Genomic DNA, 19,705 nt, shown 5'->3' on the forward strand with positions numbered 1-19,705 from the left:
CTACACTTGTCATGTGACTATGTTAGGGCTGGGTAGAAACACTATCATCTTTACATGCACACATTTCTTAAGTTGCCTACTTTTCTACACGAGGGCTTTTGAAACACAATTGCTTGACTGACAGTGCAAGATTAGTATCTCTGAAACTACATTGCTTACAATTCCACTTCATATAAGGCCTGAACATGACATGGCTATCACAATAGAATAAATAAATGCCAGCCTGGCTGAAGCCTCGAGATGGATGCACGGATACTGTTATTATAAATACACACGCATTTCCATGTTCAAATTAGAGGAGTACTCGCTGTGTCAGAGTCTGAGCCCAGCTGATTCCTGTTTACCCTCTGCGAGGAGGTATGTCCAACTTGTGACCAAGCCCGGAACCTGCATCCACTTTCCTTTAGGTAATGGGGAGTTAAATCATCCAGTAGAGGAAACCCGCTCTAGGTAAGTAGGTTAGGGAGTGCATAGTAGGAGTACAATATGCACAGTACTTATATACCACATATACACACTGGTTTAGTTCAATGGTGGAATCTTTTATCCCTTTGACCATTCTTATACTAATAATCCCTTTTATCAGTTTCTGTATATTTATCATTGCAGCAAATATTAAAAATTCCCCTTGTGTACTTCTTGTGCACATTTCTGAGTAGGCATGAGTGACTGAGAAAAAAGGTCCTAGATCTGTTATCACAATTCCTTGGGGAGTCAGGGTTGTCATGTTCTAAGTTTGCCCAAACTATTTGTTACCTTATGAGGTGTATGCGTACTTATGATGGCACTTTAGCTAGGAGGTCACTAGGCTGACATATTCTGAGGGGGTGCATAGAATCAGTCTGGCACCATCCCACCATTTATGTTGTCCAATAAACAGTTCCTACTGAGAAACTGTACGACACACCCCAGGCAAAACAGCCTAAAGACTTCCATTGTTTACTGGGCTGTCACTTGTATATTCGAATATTACTCTGGTCAGGATACACGGTGGTACAAGGTGGTGGTTGTGCATAGACTTTCATCAACACATGCCTCTGCATTTCAGATGGAAAGATAAAAATCTATTTGAATACACCAGACTCATTATTCATAGCTGCCTTCGTCATATGTGACCATTTCTGTGTTACAAGTCCCCTTTTCAATTTTCTTTGTATATACCATAGATTATAGATGTTTAAATTGAAACTAGGGTGACAGATGGGTAGAAGGAAGAAAAGAACTGGGACATGAGATTAAGAACATGCCTGACAGTACAGTAAATACTATGTTGATATATCTACAGCCCTACTTTCTTCACTACCATAGATGATTGCTATCTACATGTCACCAATGAGATATATAGAGTTAAAATGACATCATTCTTTTGACTCACTTAAAGGTTGTTGATGCTCTACAGAGTAGATTCTAACTGCCAGCTGATTAAAATTAAATTGTCTACACTTATTGTTGGACCTGGCCCTCTCTGCAGGGACACTTCCAAAATCTTTATCTTCCTCCTCTTTTTTTGCTGGTCTTAAGACTCTGTGCACTTTACCACTGCTAACCAGTGGTAAAATGCTGGTAGTCGCTCCTTGAAACATGGTAGGTGTTGAATAGGCATAAATAATCCCAAATGCTGCTTCGAAATGAAGAGAAGCAGGTATGTACCACAGTTTATTCAGTGACCAAGCAGTTCAGAAGTCAGTACAGAAACGGCCACATACAAGCCCGAAGTGCCAAACCAGGTCCTCCCTGGACTGGAAATAAGCATCCTAAGACCGGTTTTCAGGGTTTGACCCCTCATTAGCCAGGATAGCTTGACTCCAGTGGCATGGAGAGCACGGGACCCATGTCTGGGGATACCCATCCCACTCGGGGTAACAAATGTAAAAATAACAATTGATGGACAAAATGCAGAACAATGTCATTCATTCGCCCAGTACAGAGATCAGGGCCTAAATCCATCGTTTTTTTGCTCCCCATACCATTACAGTTTAAACCCAGCCATATGCAAATCAGTCTTGACCCTATGCCCAAGGGGAACAGCCCAGCCAGAACTGCCAAGTCAGGTTCTCCCTCGACTGGAAACAAGCATCCTAGGAGCAGTTTTGGGGTTTCACCCCTCATCAGCCAGGGTGGCTGGGTCCAAATTGGAATGGTGTGGTGAGCAAAAGAATGATGGGTTTAACCCAGATCTTTGTGACTGGGGATGAATGTTTGCATTGTCCAGCATTCCGTCCATCAATTGTTTTGTTTACAAATGTCGCCCTAATTGGGAAGGGTAAGCTCCAGCAACACCCATCCACAATGCCTAGCCTGCTCTTCAACCTGCGCCGGCAGCCTCCCACTATACTCTCCTTGCTCCTCGTGGCCCCCTACACAACAACGGGAGTTTTGGTGTAGATTTGAGATGGTAAAACTACAGCTGGCCTAACCTCGTGACAATAGGTGACCTGTGCTCCATTGCGGTCTGCCTGAACTTGTGACTTTGACCCGGTCCAGAGCACCAGATAGACGCGGTTATCGCTTTGTACTTTTTTTGGCACTATTTTACCCTAAAATCTTTGCAAATTCATAATTCCAGCTCTACTGATTGGAATATTGTCGTTTTGGTCTTGTTTTATTCACCAAATGTTGCTCTGTTAATCTAAACTGACGTGGGACCCTTTTGTGGTGTATTTTCACTGTGTTACTGCTGAAGTGTTGCACAAACAGCTTTTACACATTGCCTTTGAGTTAAGCCTGCCTGCTCTGGGCCAAGCTTCCTGAGGATTGAGCACAGGTTAATTTAGGATTTGTTTGTAACTTCACCTTGAGAAGAATAGTGGTTGCTGCTTAATAAGGGTTTCAACCCCCTCAACCAGTAACCCAATTTCTTACACTGATCGCTTCACATTAATCTTTCATCATTCACCACCACACTGCTAGGTGATGCACAAAGAGATAAGACAAGAGTGGTTCTCTGGCCACTCATGTATGAAAACAAAATGCTTTTCACATATGTACAACACTCTCGCAAGCAACCACACCCCAATGGGGTCATGTGCTATCTTTCTGAAAATGTGCTTCGCCTTGCCACATTGTGATATGAAACACTAAATATATTCTAGAGTTCAGAACAATACAATACAACTTCATTAATAAAGAATATGGTTTTTGCTAGGAACATACCTGTATGGTAGTGAATTTGATATATGATTTCCAGGGGAATGTCAAAGTACCTAATAAGGAGATTTCTTTATACATTTTGCAGTTACACGTGGATTGTACCAATCACCTGGATGAAAACAGGAAATGCCCAATCTACTATATGGCTCGAGGGCAAATCAGGTATTTACTGTTTTTATTCTAGCATTTCAGAGGCAAGAAACAGCCGCGGCAGGTAAGAGCGGTGGGGCGATGGGGCCGTGTAGGGGTGATTTCGATGGACAATGACGAAAATTAAATAAATAATACATTTTCCCTTGTCATCGTCCATCAAAATCCCCCCTCTCACACACCCAGCCCAATCTGCCCCATCGCTCTTACCTGCGCGGGCCGTGGCTGGCAAGTTATGACCAAACTGCTGACTGCGTTATTAATTGCAGTGCCTGGAGCACGTTGTTGCAGATGGTGGGTACCAATATTTATTTTAGGTGATCAGACTTATTTTTAGCATTCAACTTTGACCAAGAGCGAGAAAGGCAAAAAAAGGGGAAAGAAAGAGAGAAATATTAAAAAAAAAAATTGTGAAAAAAGGGGGAACTGGGGATTGAAATGTGTATGAAAGAGTGACTAAACAGACAGAAAGTGCATCCAACAATTTTGAATTTCCTCTTGCATTAGGAAAATGCACTTCATTTCCTCGTGGAAAGGTTCCCAAGGTCCCCATTTGATTTGTGTATTTCTTTCTGGCAAATTGTAGTTCATATTTTAAAGTTAGCATATACCAATAGGTCGGTTTGTGTCCAAAACAGGAATCAGGTTGGGCTGCAAGGCAGTATTTGAAAGCACTTGCTCTTGATCATGTTGAATAAAAAACAGTTACACAGCGGCTTGCAGAGGTAACGCTGTGGAGAGGTGAGGTGGGTGGGGGAGTGGCTGGGTCGGGGGTAGTGGAGTCTGACGTATGACAGCAAAGGTGAACGTAAATAAATAAATAAATATCTGCCGCCGTATGTCTGACTCCACTACCCCCCACCCAGACCCTCCCCCGCCCCACCTCACCGCCCCACAGCGTTACCTCTGTGAGCCACCACTGTGAGCCGCCACTGCAGTTACAGTTAGGACTCCATACTTTAGGACTCCTAAATGCCTTCTGTGAATACCGAAAGTCTTAAAGTTAGGATTTTTCTCAGCTTAGGAGTAGTAAACTTAGGACTCCTAACTTTAGGACTCCAAAATGCCTTCTGTGAATACCGAAAGTCTTAAAGTTAGGATTTTTCTCAGTTTAGGAGTCCTAAAGTAATGAAAAACGACTTTAGGAGTTTTTCACTACCAGGACATGTAAAACTTAAACGTACCTGTCCAAACCATTTAAATACACTGCACCCTGTCCTCCAGGCTGCCCAGGGCCTATCCTGGGGTGACTTATATGTATTAAAAAGGGAGGTTTGGGCCTTGCAAAAGGTTCATATTGACAGGTCAAAATGGAGTTTTTAACTGCACGCACTAAGGCTGCAATGGCAGTCCTGAGAAATGTTTAAAGAGCTAGTGGTACAATCAGTGATGCAGACCCAGTAGTAGTATTTAATTTACGAGCCGTGGGCACAGGTAGTGCCACTTTAGAAGGGATTTTCTAGTAAAGTAAGTATGCCAATTGGCAGTAAGTGAATCTAACATGCTTTAAGGAGAAAGCATAAGCACTATAGCTCTGGTTAGCAGTGGTAAGGTGAGCAGAGTGCTAAAAGTCAATAAAAATGGGTTTAGAAAACCGGAGGGTGAAGGCAAAAAGTTAGAGAATGACCCTGCAGAAACAGTCAAGTCTAACATGCACCAATTGGCCTTATAGGTGGTCTCTTAAGGTCCCCCAACAAGTGCCCTATAGCAAATAATTATGCATTGGTTTTAAAATAACGAATCTGCACAGACTTCTTACAGCTATTTCTTTTTATGCAGAGTCTGTAGTGGCCTTGCTAAATAATTTCACTGTCTGGTCAGTACTAATTTCTTAAAACAACATAAAGATACATACAACTACATATACAGAAAGGGGTTTTTCTCAGCCATTGGCTACTGTGGATCAGCTGTTTTTAGGTACTGACAGGGTTATGGTTAGGCTTGACGGGGCATATTCTCAAGGAGCTATCGCCGAGTTAACTTCACTTTATCGCAGCCAAAGTCGCGATAAATGTATCATCCCATTAACAAGCCGGTGCTAACAGCCCATAGCACCAGTTTACCCTCAATAGCAGCCGCAAAAAACATCGCCGCAAATGACCCCAGCAACTATGAGATGCAGAGTAGGCGTTCCCGAGCAAAAGCTCGCCACAACACCACTCCACATTCTCAATGACCAGCCAGATCGGCGATAACATCCCAAAATAGGCGATAAGGCGTGTTAGCTGCAGGAAACTAACACCTGCTCCGACCTGGTGTAAAGTCGGACGGCAGCCTGCACCACAAAAGGGAGCCCAGCCCAGTGCCACACTTGAAGAACAACAGATGCCATGGAGCCACTGAACATGCGGACCGGACAGCGAAGAGGGCCACAACACCCACCGCCACCACCCCCAGGACCCCCCCCGGACACCCACCGCCCCCCCGGACCAACACTGAGGCAGCGCACACAAAGACAGCGACCCTCCGAAAATGCACCAAACTCACAGACTCAACAGGCTGACGGTACCAACACAGCGGACAACCAACATCCCACCTCAGACAAAGCTGCTGGCTGTGCTGCAGGTGCTGGCCTCTGGTACACTCCAACCAACATTTGCCTGAGACAGAGGAGTCACACAGCCAGGGCAATCCAAGTCCCTCACAACGGTCATGGATGACACCATCAGCTTGGTACCCCACTATCTATACTTCCCACACACTGCGCAGGAACAGCCAGAGACCAAGCAAGGTATGTATGCCACCCACAGCTGGCTTCCTGCACGTGTCATGGGGCAATTGACTGCACATATGTCTACTAGTGGTCCCTGGCAACACTGCACACAATAAGCGCTACAGAAAGCGCACGTATCCCACCAATATCCAGGCAATAGTGGACCACCTGGGAATCTTCGCCAACGCCGCCGCAAACCACCGAGGCAGTTTGCATGATTCCTACACCTTCCGACAGTCCATCATCAAGCTGCGCCATCAGGATGGCACCCACAGAAATGCACTGCTCGTTGGCCAATACCAAATGCACACACCTCAACTCCACAATCATGCAACACACAACACAAGAAATGTACACGTCACAAGCTCACATACAACAGGCACACCCACCAGACACGACAGCACAACTTACTGTGGGAACCTGGGCCAGTCATGAACATTAGCTATCAACGGCATGGCCCCTCGGCCACACAATAACAGAATGTCGGAAGAGGTGGGGACCAGGCATGTGCGAAGGAGGCAAGTGACCGATGAATGAGACTGTACATAATGCCAAGTATGGCGTGGAAGTGATGGCCAGACTGCAGTATGCAGACCTCACACATATCCATGTCGACACACACCGCTGGTGTTTGGAGTGTAGTGGACAGTGGACGCAACCATGTCACCCCAGCCTGTGGGGAAGATCGCAGAAATGTAGCTTGTTACGTCCCTCCTGTAAGCGTGAGTGGAGTGGGCTGACCCGGCATATGCCAGGCCAGCGTAGGGGGTGAATAAAAGGCACATAACCCTGGGCTTGGTCCTCTGCTGGAATGCCCAACGTCTCTGCCAGGGTGGTGCCTCTCACCCCGTCACGAGTCCGACGCTGTGAGTGGAGTTGCCAGCGATCCTGTGCGCCTGCTGCACCCCGGGACGCTGGTCCCCGAACCAGTCCTGCCCACCCCTGCGCACCCAGGCCTCAATGCCCACCTGTCACCACCAGCATGTGTCAAAGAGGGCCCAACACGTGCCAGTGCAAGCTCCAAGCCTGAGGCTCCTGACCTTGGCAGACTCCTCAGACCATCACAGCCTCTGCAACACAGGCCCGCGGAACTCCTTTCCCGTTGACGTACTCGATGGGCATACACAGCGGACAAGAAGGACACACATTTGGAACTGAGTCTTGATTACACCATGGCAGAGTACATGATTTAAGGCTGAGTTAATGTCGCTATACTCCCTGCAATGTGGTGCAACCAAGTCTGTGCATAGGACTCCCATCAAACGTGTCTGTGGGCCTTGCTGACTCCGGCCTTCGGGCTGTACTGTGGTCCTGCAAGCCTCACACCAAACCAATACAGTCTGTCACAGGCAGGACACGGCCTCCTCACCGGCTGCACACCCGCTCAGCTTTGGTGCCACTACCTGTCAGCCACAAATCTAATTCAAATGCAATTCCAACGTCGTGTGTGAGAGATCCAGGAGGAGATGGCTGGACAGCGGTTGGCCCGCGCGGACCGCTGCCTTCGGCTGACACTACGGCCAACTAGTTTGCACTTTTGGAACTGAGTCTAGATTACATCATGGCAGAGACCATGAATCATGGCTGAGTGTATGTCACTATACACCCTTCGATGTGGTGCCAACAGGTATTAGTGTTACATCACAGCCACAAAATTCTGTGGGCCGACGCCGACTACTGCTCTCAGCCTATGCTGCGTTTGAATATGTCACAGAATTGGAACTGAACATCGATTATTCAAACGCAGAGTGCATATTAATGCACGCAAGGAGAGGCATAAGAGGATGACGTGTTGCATTTGGGTAGAAAAAAGGATAATCGTTACGGAGGTGATCGAACATTACCGACAACTGCCCTGGTGTCTCTAACTCTGTGCATCGTGAACCAACAACACTGCTGACTGCTGGCTTCGGCCTACACTGCAGTCCAGTAGGTCACAGAGTCTTGATTTAGCAATGGCGGAGTTCATATCAGTGTACCGGCATCATCGCAGACTGCATCCCCTCCCAGGCCCGGTGCCACTAAGTCTGTTCCCCGACATTCATGGACACTCTCTGATCGTACATTGGTGGCGTCTGAGCCTATGGACTAGGGGGTAGTTTTCATCCTCATGTGGCTGATACCGAATTGGTGGTGGCAACGAGGCTGTCGCTTTCCACTCCTCCATTTGCTGCTTCCGGATAACATCAGACCTCTGCATCATGCCCTGGAAGACACCTTCCACTGTCCCCCGCAATTCTCCACTACATTCACCTCGGACTTCGATGAGGACCGCCCAGTCCACGTGGCCCTACCTCAGTGCACCGCAAGTCACCGTCCCATGGTGGGGCGCCTGTGCCGTCCGCTGTGCATCCGGGGCCACTAACTCTGTGCTGGTCAGGTCTGGGACCCCTTCTTCTGAGATATTGTATGGCCTCTGAGGCGATGGCCGTGGGGTCATGAACTCCATGTGTCTGTGGTCCTTCACTGCCTGCTGCCTCCGGCATCAACTGTGGCACACCAGGGCTCACACATCAAATCGAGTCCTGACCGGTCCGGACGTCGCATCACCGCAGGAGGCACACGCCACCATCGCCAGGACCAACTCCAAACGCCAACGGCAGTGCCAAAATGGTCGTACTGGCAGACTGACGGAGTTGCTCGCCCCTGTCATGGATGCCATCTTCTGCCTGATCCCCTGCTCAGCAATCCAGGTGCCACTGACTCAGTGCACCATGAATCATCGTCCATTACTGTTTTGGATATGTGTTGTGGAGAGCTCACGCAGCAATGTCACCTCAGGCAGTGTGGGAGACCAAGGACAATGATGAGGAAGATGATGCAGGTGTGACACCCCCCACTGCAGCTGCATCAGCAATAACCCGAAGGGACACAATCCCAGACATTTTCTTCACATGAGCGCGCTCATCTCCAGTGCCCCAACATCTGTGCACTGCAACTCACGGACACTACTGCTTGTATGTTGGGTGACCTCTGTACTTGCTCCGGCTCCCTCCATGTTGCTCAGCAGTTGACTCTAAAATGCAGGTGTTTTCTGTTTGCATTGCACTGGTGTCCACTGTTAAAATTTTTACCGGGGGTGAAAGTATGGGGCCCCTGGAACGCCTACCGTGGGGGAATCTGTACCCCGCCGCTGCTGCCGGATCCGTCACCGGCTCCGTCTCCTTAGCCTGTTTGTCTTCCCGGTTCTGGGAAATGAGTTTACTTAGTCCCCGTCCTGACCTATTCCCCCCCTCGATATTCCTATGAATCAGTGGGGTCATCCCCCTAGGGGAGCACATGCTGTTGTTTCCGACTGTGGGTTGCCTTGTGGACTTGTCTTTTTTGTTGTTATTTGTATAAAAATGAAACCGTCATGTGGGGTCCGAAAGGTGTGGCTGCCAACGCTTCTTTCAACTCCTGTGAATTCCCTTGTGCCGCAGCGTGCGTTCTATTGTCTGTATTACATGCTCCTTCTGTTTGCTAGCGGCCGGCCTAAAGGTTGTAGGCCCATCTTTGTATATTTTTTGGATTCGGTAATAAACGGTTTCAAAAAAAAAAAAAAAAAAAATTTTTTTTACCGGGGAGGAGCCTAGCGCCTGACCAAGATGGCCGCGTGAGCCTTGAGCTCCCGCGACCCTCGCGCCCTCCTGCAATTATCCTGTCCTAAATCCTGATTTTCATGCACGGAATCCTGCAGATGAGTCACAGCTGGGGCGATTGACGTTGTCCGGGCTAAGATCGCCCACCGCGAACCGAAGTTGTGCATGGCGGAAGATTGCGGCCTACCTCCGAAGGATGCCAGGGGCTTGCGTTGGCAGGATGCCCGGCCACTAATTGAACAACAGCGGCCTCGGGAGGTGTGAACCGGCGGACGGGTGCCGCTGCACTTTCACTTTCGCTTTCTCGCCCTTTGCTTGCTCTGGGTCGGGAGTGCTTCATGCCGGTCCCCTGCTGTCTGGAAGATCTCCGCTCGGCCCTGGCTGGCTGTTGACGTCCTAGTTGACCCTGTTTCCTCTGGCTGAGTGAGGGACGTCTTTTTGCGACTGCCCGCCCTGCTGTTCGAGATGTCGACCAAATCGGAGGCAGACAAGTCGAAGTCTAAGACTACCAGGCGGGGAGGCTATACCCAATCCAACAATATGGATCGCTATGCCCAGCAGAAGGGGTCGCCTGGTGGATCGGGACAGTCGCTGGAAGCACAGAAGGCCGATTCATCCCCAGCCTCGGAGTTATCATTGCAGGATATCAAGGGGGCGATAGATGGGATGCAATCTTCGATTGGGCGACAATTCGAGACCCTGGCGCACAAGGTGGACATGATCTTGGTTGATGTCAACATGATTCGCGCGGACCTGGGCAAAACCAATGAGCGGGTCAAGTCCCTGGACCTCAAGACTACTGGTCTCGCGGACGATGTCTCGGAACTCCAGGCTGAGGTTCGTAAGCTACGAACCGCAAATGACCTCTCCGCCCGCCGGCTCGAAGACTTTGAAGGTCGGGCCCGGCGCAACAATGTGCGCCTTATTGGGGTCCCGGAAACTTCGGAGGAGCTCTCCGTGGATTTACTCGTCGAGGACTTGGTGGTGAATCATCTTGCGCCTAGGGGCCTTGGCAAGTTTTTTGCGGTGGAGCGGGCTCACCGAGTGCCTGGCGGACGGCCTAAGGTGGGAGCCCCCCCGCGGCCGATTGTCGCCCGGATCTTTAATTTTCGGGATCGAGACGCTATCCTGCAAGCATCGAGGGTGACAGGCCCGGTGCCTTTTCAGAATGCCTCTGTGAGCTTTTATCCTGACCCAGATGGTGCAGAAACAGAGGCAGAGTTTCCTGGGGGTGAAGCGGCGGCTTAGGGAGATGGACCTGAAGTATGCCATGCTTTTCCCCGCCAGGCTACGTGTGGTGTATGAGGATCGGACTTTCTTCTTCGAATCGCCGGACATGGCGGGGGACTGGTTGGATGCGCTCCCTCGGCGACAGCCCGGCCGGGACCGTGTGGATGGAGCGGAAGGCGACCGGGATGGACAGAAGTGATACCCCCGGTGTCGGTCTGTTTTGACTCAGCCCCGGACAGTGACTCGTACCCTACTGCAGTAATGGGAGGGCGGCGGGGGGAAGATAGGAGCTCTTTCCTCCCTTGGGGTACTTTCTGTAGATTTGTTTTTGATAGGGCGACAGGCACACTGCAAGTTGGGGGGGCTTAGTAAGCTGACACAGGGGTGCAGGGAGGGGGGGATTCGGGATGTTGGGGTTGTTGTTGGGGGTTGTTTTTTTCTTGCAAGGCGTAGCAATGGTTGTCAGTATTGTCCGTTCGTGGTTCTCCGGGGGGGGGTGGTGGTCTCTTTGTGTTTGGGGAGCGGGGATAGGGGCTTAAACGTAATTAGCTGGAATGTCAATGGCTTAGGGGATCGTATTAAACGGGGGATAGTCCTGCAATTCTTGAAACGGACCTCGCCAGATGTGGTCCTCCTGCAGGAGACCCACCTTATAGGGAATACATGTTATGCACTTAACAGGAAGGGTTATACATTCATTGCTCACTCGGGGTTTTCCTCGGGCTCCAGGGGTGCGGGCATACTTGTTAGAGCTTCCCTTCCATTTGAGGTTGACTCCACCATCGCTGATGACAGGGGGCGCTTTGTGGCTGTGGCGGGGAGGTGGGAGGGCAGAACGTTGGTATTGGTTTCTGTTTATGTCCCTCCTGCCCTGCAGGCCTCCACGTTTGCTGATCTGGGCAAGGCCTTGTTGGAACTCCCCGAAGGGATGCTAGTGGTGGGAGGAGACTTCAATGCGGTTGGGTCTGGAATGCTAGATAGGTACCCGCCCAGGGACACCGGGGGTGCTCAGAAGTGGCTCCCCGACTTTATAGATACTTTTGGTCTGGTAGACTGTTGGAGGCTACGGCACCCCACTCAGAGACAATATACCTTTCATTCCGGGGCCCACGGGAGTCTCTCTCGGATCGATTACCTGCTCACTCTGGCTGCGCACGCCTCATTGGTATCTGAGGCTAGACACATGGCACGAGGCATTTCTGATCATTCGCCGGTGTGGGCCCGTCTGGATATTGGCCGGGTGGTGGGGGGCAGGGTGGCTCCCATTAACCCCTGGTACTTTCGTGACCCCAAGCTGCGCAGTGCGTTGCTGAAGACAGTTGATCACTATTTTCAAGATAATCAGGGTTCAGTTGAATCGGCGGTGTCTTTGTGGGAAGCTTTTAAGACTGTATTGAGAGGGGAGGCCCTCTCCTTGGTAGTGGCCGCCAAGCGGCGGAGAGACGCCGAGGTGACACAAGTAGAGGACGAGATAGCGGCTTTAGAAGTGGCTTTGGAAGAGGATGTTGCAACGGCCACACTGCATAATTTTAGCTTGAAGCAATTGGAATATAGGGATCTGGTGACGAACGCTGTCAAGACTCTCAATAGGGAGCAGCAGGGTCGATTGTACGATGTTGGTGATAAGGCTGGGAAATTGCTGGCGTGGTTGGATAAAAAAGAGCGTGTTAATCGAGTGGTGCCGGAGTTGTCGATGGATGGGGGAGAGGTTGTCACTGACCCCGACGGTATAGTTCAGTGTTTCTCGGACTATTTTCGTACGGTATACACTTCGGTCTCGGATAGGCCGACTGAGGACTCGTGTGACCTTCTGCGTGATATCGCTCTGCCCTGCCTTTCTGCCATTGATAGGGATGACCTCGATGGCGATATAACTGTAGACGAAGTGGCGTGTGCTATCCGTGCGTTGCACTCCGGTAATGCCTCGGGCCCAAATGGTCTGCCGATTGAGCTGTATAAGCTTCGCCCGGATAAGTTGGCTCCTCACCTGCGCGCCATGTTCGTGGAGGCGCGGGTGAATGGGTTTCTTCCGCTTGATCAACGGCTGGCGACGATTGTGGTCATACATAAAGACGGCAAGCCCCGGGACAAGTGTGGCTCCTATCGGCCGATATCACTTCTCAACGCCGAGCCGAAAATCCTTGCTAAGATCCTTGCTAACCGCCTGGTCCGGGTGCTTGGCGACTTGATCCACCCGGATCAGTCGGGTTTTATTCCGCACCGTAACACTGCACTGAATCTTAGACGTCTCCATGGAGTGATTGCTAGGACGGGCACGATGCGAGAGCCGGCTATTGTGGCGTCCCTCGATGCCACGATGGCCTTCGATACGGTGGAGTGGGCATACCTGTGGGCTGTGCTAGCCAAGTTCGGCTTTGGGCCTGGATTTGTAGGCTGGGTGAGGTTGCTCTATGAGGGGCCTCTTGCTAGCGTCGTGGTGAACGGGCGGACGTCGACACCGTTCGAGCTCGGGAGAGGCACCCGGCAGGGTTGTCCCCTGTCGCCGTTGTTGTTCGCCCTTGCTCTTGAGCCGCTGGCGGCATGGATACGATGGCACCCCGATATACGTGGGATTCGTTGGTCGCCTGACCACGAAGACCGTATTTCACTTTACGCCGACGATATTCTGTTATACCTCGCCTCGCCTCAGAAATCTCTTATAGTGGTTTGTGACGTCTTGACTTCTTTCGGTAGGAACTCTGGTCTTGTCATCAATTGGGGGAAGTCATATTTGTATGTCCTGTGTGGGGATGTCCCACCTGTCCCGCGCAACTGTTCGATCCAGATAGCCCAGCAGGGTTTTTTGTACTTGGGGATTTATATTTCTACCGACCCCATTTTACGATACGAGAAGAACTTGCTCCCTCCCTTGGCACGTCTGCGATGGGACGTGGCGGGCTGGCGGCGGTTGCCGCTTTCCCTCCTTGGCCGTGCCGCCCTGTTTAAAATGATGTCTCTTCCCCGTTTCCTCTATGCCCTGCAGAATACCCTTGATTTGGTCCCGGCCAGTTATTTTCGTGAGGTCGAAAGCCACCAGCGCGCGCTATTGTGGGAAGGGCGTCCGCGCATAGCGATTGCTAAGTTGACGCTTCCATGGTTTGACGGTGGTATCGCGCTTCCAGACATTCGACGTTATTATTGGGCCACTCAGTTGAGCGCGATTAACCATGGTGTATATGGTCCGGCGCTGAGCCCCGGCTTCGCCATGGACCGATGGTTACTACGTGGGGGTAATTAACACAGAGCGTTGTACTCGAAGTCGTCGGACTTAACCCTTACGGGGCCCACCAGGGTGGCCGTGCATGTATGGAAGGTGGCGACGGATTTACTGGGCTGGAAGGGTAAGCTTACCCTTGCCACCCCTCTGTTTGACTCTGATATTCTGGGGAAGCTTTGGCATACAAAAGGGTTTGAGAAATGGGACCTGATCGGCATATCCAGGGTTGGAGACCTTTTGGTAAAGGGTAGGATAAAGTCATTCGAGGAGCTGCAGAATGAATATGAGCTAGGGAGCACGGAGTTCTTCCGATACGCTCAAGTGTGCCACGTTGTGATGGGGCGTCAATGAGAGACACTACACGAGTTCTGGGTATACGTGGTTTTATTGATATCAATCTTCTTTTAGTCCGGCTAGTTAGCCTTTCTCTCGCGAAGGTAGCGGGATCCGTGGTGAATCAGGTCTCCAACGCTCTTCCCGGATGGTTTGCTCCCCTCCTTCCTCGTCCTTTCGGCGGCCACGGCCTTGACTCTCCGTTGTGCCCCAAGGAAGAGAGAGATAAGGGACTGTATTAGACTGGGAGTAGGTATACTCGTATTCCTAACACCAGGGACCGGGAGTGAGGAAGCACCCTACTGGTGTACAACGGAAAACGGAGTGCCCCAAACGGTGAGGGATTCAAACAAAACTAAACAAGAAGGTAAGGTACTTGAGGAGGCGACCGGTTAACGCGGGTTCTCCCGCCTTCCCATCCAGCCCGCTACCCGGTCCCGTACCTGTCCAAGCCACGCTCCTCCCCTGGGAACGTGGCCGGGCGCTTCGCGGAGTCCGTAGCCGCTGGGTCTCTCGTTCCTCCAGCCTCCGGTGTCCGCCTGCTCTGGATCGTTCCTCTCAGTCGTGCCGTCTTCTCCACCTCCGTCTCCTCCGTCTCCGTCCTTCTTCCAGGGATCGCCGTCCGTCCACCTCCTGGGTCCGCCTCCATTTGTACTTCCTGCTTGAGTGACGTCCTCCCTGGGCGGGGCTTGCGTTCCAGGTGCTTCCCAGTTAAAGGGCCCGGCTCCGGCCACCAGCGGCAGTTCGTCTTCGTCCGCTGCCCAGTCGGTCTGTGGAGAGGGGAGATTGTTAGGGACCCCTGATATCGGTGCCCACCAGTCCGTGCCCTCTGGAGTCCCCTGAGCCGGCAGACCCGTCCCGTCACACACGCCTTGCGGTCAGTCCTTGTAGAAGGGCAGAAGGTGCCTGAGTCCTCTCCGTTAGAGGACCGGATCCTGGATGGCCATATGCCAGAGAGTACGATCTCGCTCATTTATAAGAAACTGATTAATGTTCGGGCGGATCTTCTACTAGGGTTGCGCGAGCAATGGACCAGGGATGGCCTCGAACTCGATGATGAGGACTGGCAGTATGCAGTTTCTTCTCCCAAAGAGGTCGCGATCCCCGCGCGCCTGCGGCTGGTGCAGCTTAAAATACTCCATAGGGTCTATGTGACGGGGCCCAGGCTGGTCCATATGGGTTTCTCTGAGGAGGGCTTATGTAAGAGAGGCTGTGGTATGGTGGGCACCTTCCTACATATTATTTGGGAATGCGGTGCGATTATGGAGTTTTGGAAGCGAATCCACGATGTGATGGGGGAGGTGACGGGCATCGTCATGCAGCCTGAGGCGCGGTGTTGTCTCCTGAATGTTTGGGGTCCTACTGACCACGACGCGGCACAGACTCAATGGGTGACCCTAGGGAACATGGTAGCCAAGCGCGACATCGCTCGTCTGTGGGGCTCTACTAGGCCTCCTACATTGACAGCGTGGATGGAAAACATGGATTGGAGCATGTTTAGGGAGAAGACAGTGTATTGTGCTCGAGGGCGCCCTCGGAAATGGCACTCTGTATGGGGGCGATGGAACCAGTACAGAGGGGGCATATGCCTGCCCCCAGACCCGGACCCGCCTGAGGAGCAGCTCTCCCCTAAGCTTTCTTTCCGGCTTTGTACTTCTTGCTGCTATGTGTTTGTCTTCTTGAGTCTCTGACTTCCCCTCCTTTCCCTCGCTATTGACCTGGGTCTGTTGGACAAAATGGGGCTCGCTCCCCCTGATGGGAACCCTTTTTTATGCTTTCAGTACTTATCGCTTGTGTTTAGGTTTGGGTTTGTGTTTATTTAAAACTGAACCTTTAACTCTCCTGCCAGTGAAATGTGGACGCTCGCATGTGTTGTGTTTCTAAAGCTGCCGTACCTCCGGGTTGTCGGCTGAATAGCTGTGTCACTGATTTAAAAGAATAAAGGTTTTGGAAAAAAAAATAAAAATAATAATAATAATTTTTACCAGCACCAAGCACTCCATGCGGGATGGCTTATACTCACCCCACACACATCCAGCACAGGCGTCACTTTAAATGTGGCCCTGCCAATAAAGGGGCCGGGCGCACATGCCCGTAGCCAGTTCAACATGATATATGCGTGTGTCCCTGTGGTCTTGTTGTATGCATGAGGGCCCGGGGCCCTACGACATTACATTGTGCTGTGTACAGCGGACGCAGACATGTCACCGCAGGCAGAGGGTCAGAGCTTGGACATGTAGCTTTGTCGTCACCCACTCAATTCGTAAGGGGAGTGGATTGGGCCATCATACGCAGAGCCAAAGTGGGTGTGTGACTGATATATGCGTGCCCCTGGGCATGGTTCTGTACTGGGAATGTCCATCTGCATGTGTCTCTGTCGCAGTGTGGGGCTCCTTTGTGGGGTGTAGGTGGTCCCTAATGGGACTTAGACACCCACGTATGTGGTCCAGCTCGGCTACCATAAGCTCTGAGCCCACCCGCACCTGTTCGTCCGCCTCCTTTTGGCATTCTGACACCTGGCATTGGAATGCGATGTGTGCCTCGGCGAAGTGTTGGGAGCGAGCCGTGGTGGCGGGTGCTTCTTACTGTTTGGTCTGTGCAGGTGCTGTGGTCTCCTCTATGTAGCTTGGCTGCCCTGCTCCTGGGGGTGGGTTGCCTGAGATGTCAATGAGCTGTTGTAGGATGTGGGTGTCGAAGGTGTGGTGGTTGTCTCCGGTTTCACTGATGGGTTGTCTGGTCTGAGCTACTGGAGGTGTTTTTTGTCCCTCTGCAATGTGAAGGGGAGATGCATGTTGACATTGTGTTGACATGTATGTTGGCGCATTGTTCTAGTTTACATGCAGACTGTGTGACAATGTACATTGTGACTGGGAGGTGCTGGCAATTTGAGGGGTGGACAGTGGACATTTTGACTACATGACGGATGTGAGGTTGTACCTGTACATATGCATCTCACAGTTCCCTGCTCTGTCAAATGGGATTGGCCTGTTTCTGCGCATGAGCGGACCCAGTGGTGTTCCCTGTTCTGCAGTGTCGGTGTTGCACTTGGTGCCACATTGTCATGGGATGTTCTGTTATTGCTATATGTGTGTGCTGCAGCGTGCCACGGGGATGAGGGACATGATCCTGGGTCATTGTGAGTGTGGAGTGTGCTATACTTACTTGTGCATGTGTGCCATTGTGACCATCTCCCCCATCCCTGTTCGTTACTCACCCTGTTGTTGTTGTGTAAGGTCCTCTTGAGCTGTGTCCATACTCCCACCTCCTTGAACCGTCTCCACACTAATGACTGGCCTCCATTTCCTCCAGCTCCTCCTGTGGCGCAGGACTCTCACCTCCTGTCCCCGTTGCTGCCTTCCTGTTGGAGGCGTCTTGGTGCCTGGTTTAGGTTTTCACATCATGCCAGCGCCTCTTGGCCTCCTCCATTGGCCTCCTTGACACTCCAGCTGCATTCAAGGTAGTCTGATTGTGGGTCAGTTGATGGTTGTGTTCTGTCATCTCCGTAACGCTGTTCTTGTTTTCCTGCGGACTGCACCCGTCTTCCTCTCCCTCTTCTCCCTGGCCTTCCCCGACCCCGTTGTGCCTTGCTGGCGGTCTGTGGGGCTTGTGGGGTTCGCGTTGGCCTCTGCGCTCAGTCAGGGTGCATCCATGTTGCTGCGCACTTTGGATTGTTTCTGATGTGTTTTTCTTGTTCTGCTTTTATAGTGCATTTTCCCGTCAGACGCGTGGGATTTGCAGGCCTGCCGCTGGTTTTCGCAGATTTTTGTATCGCGCTTGGCCTCTTCGCAGCTTTTTTGCATTCGTCTTTCGCATTTTTGCGGCGTGGCATTGATTTTAACGTGGCCATTTGACGCGTTATCTGGTGACTATCGCATGGTACCGTCATGTTATGAATACTTGGTTAACACGGCGTAAGTTTCACGCGATAGACTGCGATGTTGGAGGTTGCGTTAAGTAACGTTTGCGATGGTTATCACACTTTCTTGAGAATATCCCCTGACATCTTTTGGCCTGTCTCCCCAGTCTTTTTGCTTTCGGACCTCCTGGTTTTTACTCTGTTTTGGATGGTTTAGTGTATCTGCGCACTTTCTCACTGCTGTTCAGTGTTAGAGGGCAAGTGCTCCTGTTGTAAATTGTGTTATGGATTGGTGTTTCCATGATTGGCATATTGGATTTACTGGTAAGTCCCTAGTAAAGTGCACTGAGAGTGCCAGGGCCTGTAAATCCAATGCTACTAGTGGGCTCGCTGCACGGGTTGTGCTACCCACAGAAGTAGCCGGTAAAAAAAAGTAACTCAGACCTGCCACCACAGAGTGTGCGCGCAGGCTGTAACTGCCATGTCCACCTTGCAAGTGCCCCCACTTGCCAGGACCTAAACCTTCCCTTTTCTACATGCTATTAACCCCTATGGTAGGCCCCAGGTACCGTGTATGTGAAAGGTAGGACATTCGCTGGTGTGTGTGGCATATCCTGATAGTGAATTACTGCCGAATTAATTTTTCAACATTGCAAGGCTACCTGTTCCCATAGAACAGAATGGGGAGTTTGTTTATGACATCTTATAAACATAACCGGCCCCGGGAACTAGGCAGAGAAATAAAGTTTAGTATGCCTGAACTCAGAATCCAAAGATGCATCTTTTAATGAAGGTGATTTTTACATTCTGTGTTTGAAAATAGCACTTTTAGAAAGTAGGTATTTTCTTGCTTATCCATCCAGTAGGCCTCTGCTGGGTTTGTGGATTGACTGCCTGAGTTTTGGATGACATGGACTGGAGAGGAGCAGTGGCTCCAGAAGTCTGATGAGTCAGGGCAGTGCTGAATAGACCGTGGCTGAATTTAGAGTAGGGGGACGATATTTCCTTTCTCCTGAATGGGCCTGGTTTGCCTCTGACAATGCCATCTCCACCTCCTGTCAGGAAGCAACACCAGAGAGGACAGAACTGGTTCTGGCTGAGCACAGACACTTTCTGCCTGAGAGGACAAAGGATTTTGGGCTATAAAAAGTGGGGCCCAAACCCCTGAACTTTAGAACTCTTGTGGACCAAGAAGACTGTCAAGAAGAAGAGCTGGAGAAGCTGTGAGGAGGAACTACCACTTTGCTGTATGCTTTCCTGTGTTGGCCTGCAGTGGCTGCCTCTGTCCTGGGCAGTGAAAGGACTGAACTTTCTGCAATCTCTTTTTGTGAGTTTCTCCAAGGGCTTGAGGTAGAGCTTGCCCCTTGTTCAAGACGTCTCAGGAACAGCGAAGACTTCAAGTTCTTGTGCCCTCAGCACTGGGGACTGTGTGTTTTGTGCTGCAACAGAAGAAAAAGCAACCTGACCCCGTCTAC

General features: G+C 50.9%; 1 protein-coding gene across 1 annotated transcript in view; it reads left to right on the top strand.

Annotated features, from left to right (window-relative positions):
• LOC146860509 (aminopeptidase N-like) overlaps positions 1–19,705 on the top strand; it is a 368,609-nt gene that overhangs the window by 108,298 nt on the left and 240,606 nt on the right. The window contains exon 11 of the mRNA XM_085644421.1: positions 3,236–3,312. Coding sequence (XP_085500547.1) covers positions 3,236–3,312 — 77 coding nt within the window. The remainder of the gene's footprint in view (positions 1–3,235; positions 3,313–19,705) is intronic.

Source organism: Triturus cristatus, chromosome 3_1 (genome assembly GCF_964204655.1).
Source record: "Triturus cristatus chromosome 3_1, aTriCri1.1, whole genome shotgun sequence".
Taxonomy (NCBI): Eukaryota; Metazoa; Chordata; class Amphibia; order Caudata; family Salamandridae; genus Triturus; species Triturus cristatus.